The sequence below is a fragment of the Myotis davidii genome, unplaced genomic scaffold, assembly GCF_000327345.1.
Source record: "Myotis davidii unplaced genomic scaffold, ASM32734v1 scaffold134, whole genome shotgun sequence".
In the NCBI taxonomy this organism is placed as follows: domain Eukaryota; kingdom Metazoa; phylum Chordata; class Mammalia; order Chiroptera; family Vespertilionidae; genus Myotis; species Myotis davidii.
The window spans coordinates 2602676-2615276 of NW_006288853.1; the positions used below are offsets into that span (position 1 = coordinate 2602676).

The 12601-nt window shown below is 53.2% G+C and overlaps 1 protein-coding gene across 1 annotated transcript in view; it reads right to left on the reverse strand.

The window, feature by feature from the left end:
• NEUROG3 (neurogenin 3) overlaps positions 1 to 12601 on the reverse strand; it is a 14279-nt gene that overhangs the window by 1032 nt on the left and 646 nt on the right. Inside the window, exons 2-4 of the mRNA XM_006761004.1 lie at positions 4291 to 4489; positions 3394 to 3490; positions 82 to 196 (exon numbers count right to left, since the gene is read on the reverse strand). Of these exons, the coding sequence (XP_006761067.1) occupies positions 82 to 196; positions 3394 to 3490; positions 4291 to 4489 (411 nt within the window). The remainder of the gene's footprint in view (positions 1 to 81; positions 197 to 3393; positions 3491 to 4290; positions 4490 to 12601) is intronic.

Sequence of the window (12601 nt, forward strand, 5' to 3'; positions counted from 1 at the left end):
CAGGGGGCAGGGGAGCCAGGCTCTGTTTGCTTTCTCCCCGCCGGCTCTGTCCCAGCAACTCTCGGATCCTCAAAGAGCCCCACCCGGCGGGACGAGCCTCGTCTGGCTCCCGCCTGCGCCCCAGACGCCTCCCTAGGATCCTCTTTCCTGGCCCCTGTCCAGAGCTGCTCCTGGTCCCTGGAGGGGCTGTACGGAGCTCAGGGTGGGCGAATCTCGTGTGTGACCCGCGGGAAAACGCCGCAGAGAGGGCGCGCTTGCCCCAAACCTCAGGGCAGGAGGTGGAACGGGACCCAGATGCCCGGGCGCCCGGCGTGGACAAGTGTCCCCTGACTCCTGTGCCACCCTGCCCCCTGCTCTGCGGGCCAGGCCTCACCGCCCCTCTTCACTCCGGGAGGGGACCCGGCTGCTATCCAGGCGGGTGTCCCTGCCACTTGGGGACTTTTGCCTGGGGGTGCCCCAAACTTATCAGACGCCCCAAACTTCTCAGACGCCTCTCCTCCCCCCACTCCCATCCTAAATCTAGGACATGTGGATGGCATCTCAGGGGCAGAGGTGGCTATGGGGGACCCCACCCCATCCCAGAGGACGTCCCACGGCCACCAATCGCGGGCAGCGCCCCAGCTTTCGGCCCAGGGCCTGAGGGCAGAGCTCGGTGCGAAGGGTGGGGAGAGGCCAGGAGCTCACAGCAGCCCTGGTGTCTGAGACGCGGCGGAGAGCTGGTGCCCAGGGCAGCGGGCCACGCTCTGCACTCAGGCCTCCTGCCCGTCACTGGCGCGCAGGGCAGGGCCCCTGGTCCAGCTTCTGCCGCCCATGCAGGCCGGGGCCAGGCGGTGAGCACAGGGCAGGGACCCTCGCCTCCTGGAAATCTCTCTCAAGGGAGTCTGAACGCACCATCCCTCCCTTGTTCCCCGCCCCTCCCCTTTGTCCCGCCTCGGACACCCCGTGGTCTTCTGCTTCCGGTCACTCCGGGTGAGGGGTCGCGGCTTCCGCTCCCTTCTGCTGACCGCGAGGTGCCCGGGTGGCCGGGGCGGAGGCTGGGGAGGCTGGGTCTCGGTTAAGCCTCTGCTAGCGACGGAGGCGTCACGTTCTAGCAGCTCCAGGGACCCTGAGCCTCCCGGAAGATGGCGGAGGGGAGCAGGACCGGTCGGGGAACTGGGGGGATGGGTGAGGGAAGAGGGAAGTTTGTGTATCTGCCCCGTGAGGGCCTCTGGCACGCGCACGGGCAGCTGGGGGTTGCCTCCCAGGCAGTGAGGCTGATCTGCTGGGGCGCCAGGGAGGGGGACTGCAGGACGGTATGCGATGGGGGCGCTGGCCTGGGTCCCAGCTGCTGCGTTGTGCGCGCAGGCTCCTTCCCGCGCTGTCTGGGAGGGAGGTGTAGCGAGGGGTCAGGCTCAGGGACCCCATGGAGAGTCTGCTGTTTCCCTTTAGGTCAGAGCTTGCTCCAAATTGCCTTCCAGTAATAAGAACGAGAACCTGAGATCCATTTTACAGATGGAAAAATTAAGGCCCAGGAAGGAGAAGTGAGTCAACCAAGGTCACAGAGGAATTTCTAGCAGAGCCACAGAACGCAGGTCCTAAGACTCCTCGTCCCAGATTCTCCCTTGCACCTGCTGCCTCTCCTTGACTGGGGGAAAATAGCCTTTCAAATCAGATATCCCAACATGTAGGAAGTAGGAGAATTCGTGGGTCTGTGAGTTACTACAGGGTCAGAATACAAAAGGGGTGGTGGCCCCATCTCCTAGTGCCAAGGGGAGCCAGTGTCCCCTCCTGTCCATCTCTTTACTCCCCTGACCCATACCCCCAGCCTTGCTTGATTTCCATCCTGCAAACCAGGAACAGAGAGAGGAAACCCAAAGGACGGCTTTCCTAGCTCTCTGGGACCCAGCCCCACTCCGTGGACGGAACCCGGGCCATAAGGGATCAAAGCACCTCTCCGTGTCCCTGGAGGCCTGGGGAGCAACCCACAACCGGGACTTCATGTAGTGGTGGCTCTCAGATGGAAGCAAAGGTGGGACTCGCCTCGGCTCCCTCTTGCCTCCAGCGGCTACTGGGTGCTGGAGACAGCCTCCGGGCGAGCTGCCGGCACCAGGAGAGATTCTGGGGATTCTTGGGAACCTTCTTGTGGGGAGGAATTCTAGGGCCGGCCCGGAATCCTTATCTAGCCTCCCCAGAGCCCCTTCCACTCAAGGTTCTCCAAGGCTTCCAGGCCGCCGCCACTTCCCAGCTTTGCGCAAAAAACAAGGCGAGGAGCGCGCAGCGGCCCAGGCAGCTGTCATCTTGCAGCGGGAGAGAACTCTCCGCTTCCCTTCTTCTGGCCAGGAGGGCGAGGCTGGAGGTTGAGGAGTCCTAGGGGATTAGACATTGAGGATTTACGCCCTCCCTTTCTGCCACAGAGGAAGCACAGACCCCTCTCCAAAGTTAATTCCTGTGCTTTTGCCGGCTGGGGCGCAGTCCATGACAACTCAGTGCGCGTTGGCGGTATTTGTGCGCCAGCTCTTCCAGCGGGGGAGCAGAGCCTGTTCCTGAAGACTCTGGCCAGCGACCACCTCTGGTGCCCCCAGGACCCCCGTGCCCGCCGACTCTTTGAGGTCCGGGCTTGCCTGAGGCTGAGGGGCCCCAGGAGAGAGGCGACAGCCTGACGCCTAGAGACAGCGGGCAGCTTGGAAAAGAAGGAAGGCAGTGGTCCACCCTTTTGCCTTCCTATCTGCAGGGGGAATCTTAGCAGTGCCTGGGGGCTCCTGGAGAAAGGAGTGGGAGGGAGGGGGGTCACAGGAGGCTGAATAGCTAATGGCTTGACAGAGAAGGGGGCTTCTTTCTCTCGCCTTCGCTAGGCACTGAAAGAGCAGAAGACAAAAATCTGGCGAGCGAGCTGCCCGGGCCGAGACTGGCCACTTCAAACAGCCCTTCAAACAAAAGGGGACGACGAAAAGAAAGCCCCACCTGTCTCCAGTGTTTGCTAAAATAATAATAAATAGATTTCGTTTAATAAATAATTACAAGAGATTGTAAAGTGGAGTGCTTTGGAAAACATCTACCACGGGAGTCCTGCAGCCAGCCGTCACCTGCTCCCAAGGCAGGCAACTTTATTGTTAAGCCACCCCCCAACTAGTTCGCCTCTGATAAACTCTCCCTGGTTTTCACAATGACTGTTTACTCATAGTTAGCACAATATTACCTTTGCCGTGATAAACCCAGAGGGGGGAGACCTGGCCCCTGGCCCCTGGGCACACCTGTCCCAGAAGCTGACACATGCATTTGGCACCGAGCGGGCCTCCCCCCGGGGGCCGTGTACATTGGCCCAATTGCCACCCATTTATAACAGGTTGGCTGCAAGGCCTATCTCGGTCCTATTTGTCTTCTTTTATTGAAAACATATGGTCTCCAGGGGCTCACCAGCCCCATATTTCATCTGCCGGGAGCTGGGGCGCTTCCGCAGGCTGGTGCTGCCGGCCGCTGCTCCCCACCCAACGGCTGCTGCCTGCTGCGCCAGCTGAGGGGACGGTGCAGGTGGGGTGGGGAGAGATAAGGCGGGCTCCTCATTCACTTTGGGAAAGAGCCTTTCCCTCAGAGACTCCCCCTCCCCGGGCTCAGGGACCTCGTGCGCTCTTGAGTGGGTGGCTGGTTCTCTTTCTTGGGTAGGTGAGAGGGCGCCATATGCCACCCCCAAGGGCGCACAAGGAAGCTCTGGCCCAGGGAGTTCTCCAACAAAGGGAGAAGAGGGCCCGGGACCCCAGGAGTGCCTGAGGTCTTTATTTCCAGACCCCCCTCCCTGCCCAGGGCCGCCTCGCCCCCCTGCGTCCGAAGCTGGCGCACTGCGCCTGGAAACAAAGTGTCTACATTGTCCCCGCCGCTGATGCAGACAGTGAATGCGTGAAAAGGTGCATTGCGCACCAAGACACCTGTTGAAGCGGCGCCTCTTCTCAGCGCCTCTTTCTGCTCTGCTCTCTGTCAGGAGGGAGGGGGGAGGGAGGAGGGAGAGATACAGTGATTTGTGGCGACATATGTTGAGCAGATCGGTGTGTACTCTTCACAGGGACACAGGCACCCTTGCTCCCATACACGCCCGCGAGAAGGAGCAGCTGCTCTCCTCACCTTCTCCCGACATAATACCTGGGCCAGGCACTTTGGCGTCGCCTTTTGAGACTTCAGCTCTCTCCCACCCCCTCGGCTTTCCGCCCCCGCCCGCTGCCCCAGCCTTGGCAGCTTTGCTGTAGGACTTTATTGTCGAATTTAACAGATGCACGTTTGTTTCCAGCGCTCGGCTTCACACACACACACACACACACACACAGAAAGTGCGGTGATGACACAGATGCGGAGCGCGCAATGTCCATATGCCCGGTTGTGCGCGCTCAGGCTGGGGAAACAGACGGCGGAGAGGCCGTCTTCAGCCGCCTCCAACTTTGCGCATGCCTTTTGGCGCCGGGCGCGCGTGAGCGCATGGCTGTGGATGCAGAGTGAGGATCCAAAGGTGGCAGGAATGGGGACCCTGAAAGGAGTGGAGAGGGCCAGACGTTCTGGACCGGCTGAGCGGGCACTGCCTGCCCTCTAGCTCTTGCTTGACCTCTGGGCTTCTAAACTCTCTTCCGTGGCGAAGATGCCTAGTTCCTCCGGGGACTCCCAGAAGTGGACTTGGTATGGGGAGTGAGTTCCTTTGGCACAGTTCTCCTCCTGCTTATCTCCTTGGAGGCTCAGATGCAAGCTCCTGGTCTGGGCTTGGCTAACAGCAAGTGAAGGGGGATAGTGGGCCTGGTTCTGCTGCCACAGCTGTGCGTCCTTGAGCAAATTATTTCACCGGGGCCTCTCTCTGTTTCCCATCCACTAAAGGAAAAGGCTGTGGAGGAAATACATTGTAATTTTCAAGTTCTTTCTGCAAAATTTGGAAGCCTTGGATACCAGTGGGCCTTGGGCTGTGAGTGAGGGGAACACAGAGAGGATGTCACTCCTCCTCCCTTCATCTATTCCCCAGAGCTGAGCTTCTGGCCCATGGGTCTGTCACTAACAGTTGAGGTCCTGGGGGCAGTGGTAATGGGCAAAGACAGGCACTGAGGGGTGTAAGAAGCCACCTCTGTCCCTCCATCTTTCAACTCTTGGTGCCAGGTAACCTCTGGGCCCTGCGACTCCCAGTGACAGCCAGGCATGCCTGCTGACGCCAGGCTTTCGGTCCTTCATTTCTTCCAGTGCTGGATGCAACTGGGGAGCTGGGTGCTGGGCACCTGGCTCCTGGGCCCTTGCTCTCTCCAACCGGTTTCTGCAGGAAAAGTGTGCCCCTCTCACCCAACTGTGAGCGTGGATGAGCTCTGCTCGTTCCAAAAGATAGCGGCAGCCTCCCTCAACCTCACACAAACAGAGTTGTCTTTGTTTTCTGTGGGTTTTGTGGTTGTGTGTGTGTATGTGTGTGTGTGTGTGTGTGTGTGTGTGTGTGTGTTTCTGAATGTGGTCCTGACAGTTCTGAGATCCAGTGGCTCTGGTAAGGATATTGTCTTTTGGGAGAAGTTAGAGCTTTTGCTGGCAGGGGAGTCTGGTGACCCCTTTTGTTCTCCAGACCCGAGACCCTCTTCCCACCCACCCCGAGCCCCTTGGGGATTCTAGGCAATAGCAATAAGAACCAAAGGTTGTCTGGACTGCTGTGAGTTGGGAGTGAGGGCGGGAGGAATCTAGCCACCTCACTACTCTAAGTCACCACTGATAGGATGCTCACCCCCTCCAGCTGTCAGATCCAGGAACTATTTTAGGCACACCCTTCATATAATAATGAATACATTAGCTGTTCATTATTCTTCACATACTATGTATAATATAAACAAATGCAAAATATTACTTATTATACTATAGATTATATTATAGATGTCTTTCTGTACCCGGCAGCATAGAAGTGGAGAAGAGAATGGAATTTGGAGTCAGACAGTCCAATTTGAACTTTTGTACTCATAGCTGTGGAACCTCTCTGAGGCACCTCCATTTTCTCACCAATGAAGTAGGGATAACAGTAAAGGGCCCTCCTCGTGGGTTTTAAATGATCTAACACTCATTAAACTGTCAGCGTGTAGTGGGTGCTCAATCATCTATGAAAACTACTGGGTTCATACATTATAAAACATACCTCCAAAGAAACTTGCACCCAGGAAATAATAGTAATGATAACTATAACTAGAAGTCCTACTATGCAATTCTTCTTGCACTCCCTGCACCAGGCAGCCCACTCTGAAACCTGATGTCTGAAGCAACCACCATAACAGTATCATCAATAATTATGACACAGGTTCGTATTTGACCAGCACTTTCTCACCCATTATTATTTCTCACCAAACTGGTGGGGCAGCATGGTCAGAGGTCAGCATCACTTTTAACATATGAAGAAATCAAGGCTTGAGAGAGGTGCTATAACTCACCCAGGGGCACCCAATTTGTATCATTGAGTGGGGATAAGAATCTAGGTGGTTTGCCCTAGCCGGTTTGGCTCAGTGGATAGAGCGTCAGCCTGCGGACTGAAGGGTCCCAGGTTCGATTCTGGTCAAGGGCATGTACCTTGGTTGTGGGCACATCCCCAATGGGGGTTGTGCAGAAGGTAAGCTGATCGATGCTTCTCTCTCATGGATGTTTCTAGCTATCCCTCTCCCTTCTTCTCTGTAAAAAATCAATAAAATATATTTTTTTAAAAAAAGAATTTAGGTGGTCTGACCCCAAGTCTATGCCTCGTCCACCGTGGCTTGCTGTTACATTGTGGACCCCACTTGTGAGCTGTTTGTAAGACCAGCCCAGTTAGGCTCTTGCTGAACGACTACTAAAGAAGGGGGTGTGGGCTAATCCATGAGGCCAGATGGTGGTGTGTGCCTATGGCTCACTCACTCTTGTCCACCAGAAACCATAGAGAGCTTGGAGGGCCCCTGGCATCTGACCTAATTTGGTGGGTGGAGCACATTTTACAGATGCACAGGTAGCAGAGAGCACTTTTAGGCAAAGCCCCAAGTCTGCACAGGAAGCTACAAATCAAATTCCTGTCAGTGCAGTTGCCCAGACATCAAGATGGCCCAGGTCATTTGGGCACACCTTACCTCTGTCCCATAAATGTTTATGAAGGGTCATTATGAGAGGGTGGTGGCCAGCTGTTCCCCATCGTCAGTCACAGAGATTAGACCCAGGGAAGCGGCTTGAATTGGAAAAGCAGAGATTTAGACTGTTGGCGACCCTGTGTTTTCTAACACACACACATGATGAGAGTCCTGTTCAGAGTCCTGTCTGAAGAGACTTCCCATTCTCTGGTCTGGCATAGTTCTTCTTAGAGGTGGAGGATAGACTGGCTGACCCCAGGAGACCCTCTCTTCCCATGACTTCATCACCATGACTACTTAGGATGACTATTCCATTGTATAGGACACACTTGGAAAGTCACTTGTCACAGAAACCCTTCAAGATTATGAGGGGAGTTAATTAATACCATGTTTAACCTGAGTGAGTTGGAACCAACACCAGTTCTCTTCGGAAGCATTACAGCACAAATGCATGATGTGCTCGGTGGGAGGAATACAAATGACTGGAGGGTTAGGGCTGAGGAAGACCTTCGCTAGCATGTGGTCCACAACACTAAAGTGACAAGTGTCTGAGAACTGAGGCCCAGAAAGGAAACGTGTCTGTCCAAGGTCACACAGCACGAGCGGCCACGTTGGAACCCAATCTCTTTCCACGATCCACGATCAAGTCCCAGAGCCCTGATCTGTGTTGCTTTCATTTGGCAGCTGTCATTCTCTGTCTGGTATTTGAAGGTCCCTTGTTCTGTGTCTCCCTCCTTAGCGGATGAACTCCTTTAAAATAGGGGCTCAGTCCTGTTGAGAACTTAGCAAGGACATTGTAAATGGTGGGTCTCCAACAGAGATCAGCTGGCTCGGTGAGCCCATGCAGGTGAAGGTTATAGGGGACCTGGGCCTCTGGGCCGTCAACAGGAGGTTGGAAGAACGTGGAATGAGTAGAAAAGGCTGATCAGGCCCATAGGCTGCTGTAAACTCTGATGCAGTTGCTGGAGCCAAGTGTGTGGCCACCAGGTTGTACATTCTTCCCTTTAAGTGCACAACCTGGAAGTTGTATATATTATTTCTTCTCATGTTAGCTAACACCGAACCACACAGCTGGCACTCAATCACATGGCTTTATTTAGCTGCAAGGGCGGCTGGGAAATGTAGTTTGAAGTTTAGGTGACCATATATCCAGCTATAAATTGGAAATCGATTACCAACAGTTTCCCACAATCACTGGAAAATAAGAACTTTTCTTCCTTGGACTACAGTAGAGATCCTCAATGTAGTGTTCACCCCACACCCTCAGCCTCGGGCTCCTGAGGCTTGTGAGACCGAGAAGGTGATAGGCAATGTTCTGTATGTAGATGCCTTTCCGAGGAGAAGATTCTGAGTTTCATTAGGTCATTTAAGGGTCCCTAACCTCCTTCCCCAAATAGTAAGGATTAGCTGTCTGAAGATTGTTGAGCAATTTTGGGCAAGTTATGCAACCTCTCTGTTTCTTTTTTTTTCAAATATATTTTTATTGATTTCAGAGAGGAAGGGAGAGGGAGAGAGAGATAGAAACATCAATGATGAGGAAGAATCATTGATTGGCTGCCTTCTGCACGCCCCACACTAGGGATCGAGCCCACAACCTGGGCATGTGCCCTGACTGGGAATCTGACTGTTACCTCCTGGTTCCTAGGTTGACACAACCACTGAGCCATGTTGGCGGGGCTGTTTTTGTTGTTGTTGTAGTTTTAAGAATTCTTTTTTCTTCTAAAGAGATGTGCCAAGGCTTTGAGTGAATGAAGAACTTTGAATAAAAGCTGTGATGAAACAAAATGAAGACCATTTAGCACCCACTGAGGTCTGAAATGGGCCAACCACTGGGGATAAATCCAGTCCTTGCCTCAGGAGCTCATAGTCTATGGTGAGATAGGCATCTAAACCAAGAATTGCAGGACCCCCTGCGCTTGCTATCCTAGAATAGGCTCTCTGGTAGCCCCAGAGTCTGTCAATTTAGCAAGTGATTAGCACCTTTGATACAAAGCCAGAGTTGGGTCTAAGCCATAGATGAGAAGCTTACAAGCTCTTGATGAGGTCACTGAGGCAAAGATGTAGGGACCAAGGCTGGCGGGAAGAGTCCTCGGCTCTGGGTTCGAACTCCAGCTCAGTGGAACTGCAGGCTGCTCCTCTATTAGGTGGGAATCATCGCTTACTCATCTATGAAGAGGCAGTGTAGGCAGTGATCAACAGCAGACTCTCGGGTCAGCCAGGAAGGTTTAATCCAGGCTGTGTATGGACCTAACCCTCTTTGTGATGGCAAATTGCTTAATTTTTCTGGCCTTGATTATTTTGGCTATAAAATGGAGGCAATAATAGTACTTGCTTCTAGTGTTGTTCTTGGGTTAAGTGAGATAATAGATTTATAGCACTGAGGATAGTGACCAGCTCGTAGCAAGGGTGGTGCTTTATTGAGGGTTACTGTGTGCTGGCCACTGGGTTAGTTAAAGCGATGTACAGGGGAGCAAAACGTCACAGTCCTTTAAGGAGCTGACAGCCAGTCTACTTGGGGAGGCAGACGGTCACAAGGCAATCTTATGAGTAGATGATGACAAACCCTAGTGAGCGCTATGAGTGACACGCTTTAGTAGGCAATGCAAGATTGGAGTCAAGGAAGGTGTTCTGGAGAGAGAACCTGAAGCAGGAAGGAGTATGGCACGTTGGATACAGTTAAAGAGCCCTTGGGAGGGGGCCCTGAGAACAAGAAAGAGAGGTGTTTGAGGTGACGCTGGAGGGCTGGGAAGGCTCCATTTGGAAAGTCTGGGCCCCGTAGAGCTTTGTGGGTATTTACCGTGAAAGCAATAGGAAGCCCCTGAGTGGCTTTGAACTGGGGACGCACCTGCTGATAATGTACATTTATGAAGAGATCAGCATAGATGTGAAGAGCAGATTGGCATAGACGGAGGAGAAACCAAGAGGCCTGTCCAGGGGAGAGAAGGTGGGGCTTGACTTGGGTCAGGGCATGGAGAGAAATGGGTGGATTTTTCTGAGAGAGGGAGAGTGGACAGAATCTGGCGATAGATTTAGTGTGGGACACTGGAGAAGGCATGATAGAATGATGGCGGTGCCTTTCAACGCGATGGAGATCACTGAAAGGCATGTCGTATTTGGTACCTTTGAGATGTCCAAGCAGAGATGTTTAGTGGAATGTTAGCTACCCAGGTCTTGGTGGAAGCCTGAGGAGAACATTCTGAGTTTCATTAGGTCAGTGTAAGGGGGCTGTGCTGGAGATGTACATTTGTGGGTCACCCGAGTGTAGCCAGTGTTTGGGTACAGATGAGACAGTTTAGGGAAATAACATGGAGTGAGAAGAGAAGGGCCTAAGAATGAGTCTAACGAGTCTCAGGAAGTCCAACTTTTACACTTGATGTTAGCCAAAAGGCCGAGAAGCGACGGGGAACTCCAGCTTTTAAAGGCAGAAGAGAGGAGGAGGCGCTAAGGGATTGAGGGTGAGCGGTAATGAGACTGGTGCTGAGACTGCCAGAGGAAGCTGGAAACTTCTTGCTCAGAGTCAGTTTGTGCTGTTGGGGCCATTGCTGGGATGATGCTAACAGGAAACATCCGCAAATGGGAAGGAGCAAGTTCCTTCTCAGCTATTCCTGCCTCCCAGTCTCCCTGTAGTGTCTCCTGTGAACAAATCCTAACAGGAAGCCAGCAAGCAAAGCAGGCATGCGGTTTGCACGGTGAGTCCCAGCACTGCAGAGTGTAGGAGGGACTGGGAAATGGAAATGCAGTCACCGGCGAGGCGCCGTAGGCAAGGCTGATGTGAGAGCTACTGGTTGGCTGCAGTCTCAAGCTCTCCCCCAGCCTGACCTCCTGGAGCAGCAGGAGTAGGTGCCAGGAGGAATAAGCCTGTGCCCCATAGACTTGCCCTTCATGGGCCCCCAGGTCCTCTCCTGGATGTGGGGCAAGTCCCAGGGAAAATGTTTAGACAAATGAGTCAAAGATGTGCTTTGAGGCCTGTGGGGCTAAGCCTCTGTCCCCATAAGGAAACATTCTCCTCTGCCCCAGGATAAGTCTTACAGATACATCTGCTTCCTTCACAGCTCAAATTAGTTTTATAAGTGAGTCTTGTGAGCTCTGATTTGTCTGACTGGGGTTGTGTCCATCTCTGAACCAATCGCTAGAACAAGGGGAATGAAAGCTACTCTGCATGGCTTATGCGGGGCCATGTGCTCCGTCCCTGGAACACTGTGGATGAAGGTGGGGAGGGGAAACGAGGAGTTCATTTCCCCTGAACGGCAAGGATTCAGAACAGGGAAGGAGTTCCCCCAAAGTTAAGTCAGTGTAGTGTTCCCACCACCGAAGTCCTTTATCAGAGGAAACTGTCAATGGCCTCATAGAGGCGTGAACGGAACGTGGTAAGAACACAGTGGGCACAGATACTTCGTCTCCAACCTGGGAAGACAGCTCAAATCATAAATTTTACTGGCAACATTTGTCTTATCATAGACTTGGCCAGAATGTCCAGATGGGCCTGGTGGGACACAGAGTTCAGACAGATTCACATGGGAGAGTAGGTGATTGGGTAAGCTCAATGTCATGCTAGTAGCGGGGTGGGTAGGTTGGGGTGGGGCTAGGTTACCAAGTGTGTGTGTGTGTGTGTGTGTGTGTGTGTGTGTGTGTGGAGGGGGCTGACAGAAACTGGAGTCAGGAATGGAGCCTGGGCTAGAGGAGCATGATAGGACCCCAGTCTTCTGAATGACTTGGTGAAAAGGCAGGTGCTCAGCATGGCACAGGAGAAGGAACGCTGGCCTGGGGACCCGGATGTCAGATTTGGTGATTCAACAGGTGGCTAGGGGAAGAGGGATTATAGGATGAGGAAGAGGTTCCAGGCTAGCAGCAAGAGGCCCTCTGGAGGTGAGTAGATATTGCTGGACGACCGTATGTTTGGCCTGGCTGTGCTGGGCAAGACCCCCTTTCCTCTGCCAAGAGAGATGGCAATTTCCCAAAAGGCTGCCACGTCCTGTCCTGCTTCCCTTCAGGCCCCCCTGGCCTTTCCCAGCTGTGCTCTGAGCTGCAGGGAGAAGACCTCCATGGGCTGTTTCCTAGGCCCTCAGGGGAACTGGCTCCTGCTTGGGATCAGCCAATGGGAGACACTGACAGGAGATTAAAGGATGGGAAGAGGAGAAACCAGGCTGCTCATCACCTCGCCTATCTACTTAAGATGGCAACTCTAGCAGCAGATTTACCAGTTTTTTATTTCTCTTCCCCTGATCGAGTCTTTCTCCACTATGCATGATGCTATCAGGTGAGTTTTTCATTGATGTCCTTATCAGGTTGAAAAAAGTTCCCTTTCATTTCTAATTCACTCAGAGTTTTAATTATGAGCTGGTGTTAAATTTTGTCAAATACTTTTTGTGCACCTATTGAGATGATTGCTTGTTTTTCCTCCTTTATTCTTTAATGTGGTGAACATATATATATAATGTTAACCCAGGGACACAGAGTTCAGACAGATTCACATGGGAGAGTAGGTGATTGGGTAAGCTCAATGTCATGCTAGTAGCGGGGTGGGTAGGTTGGGGTGGGGCTAGGTTACC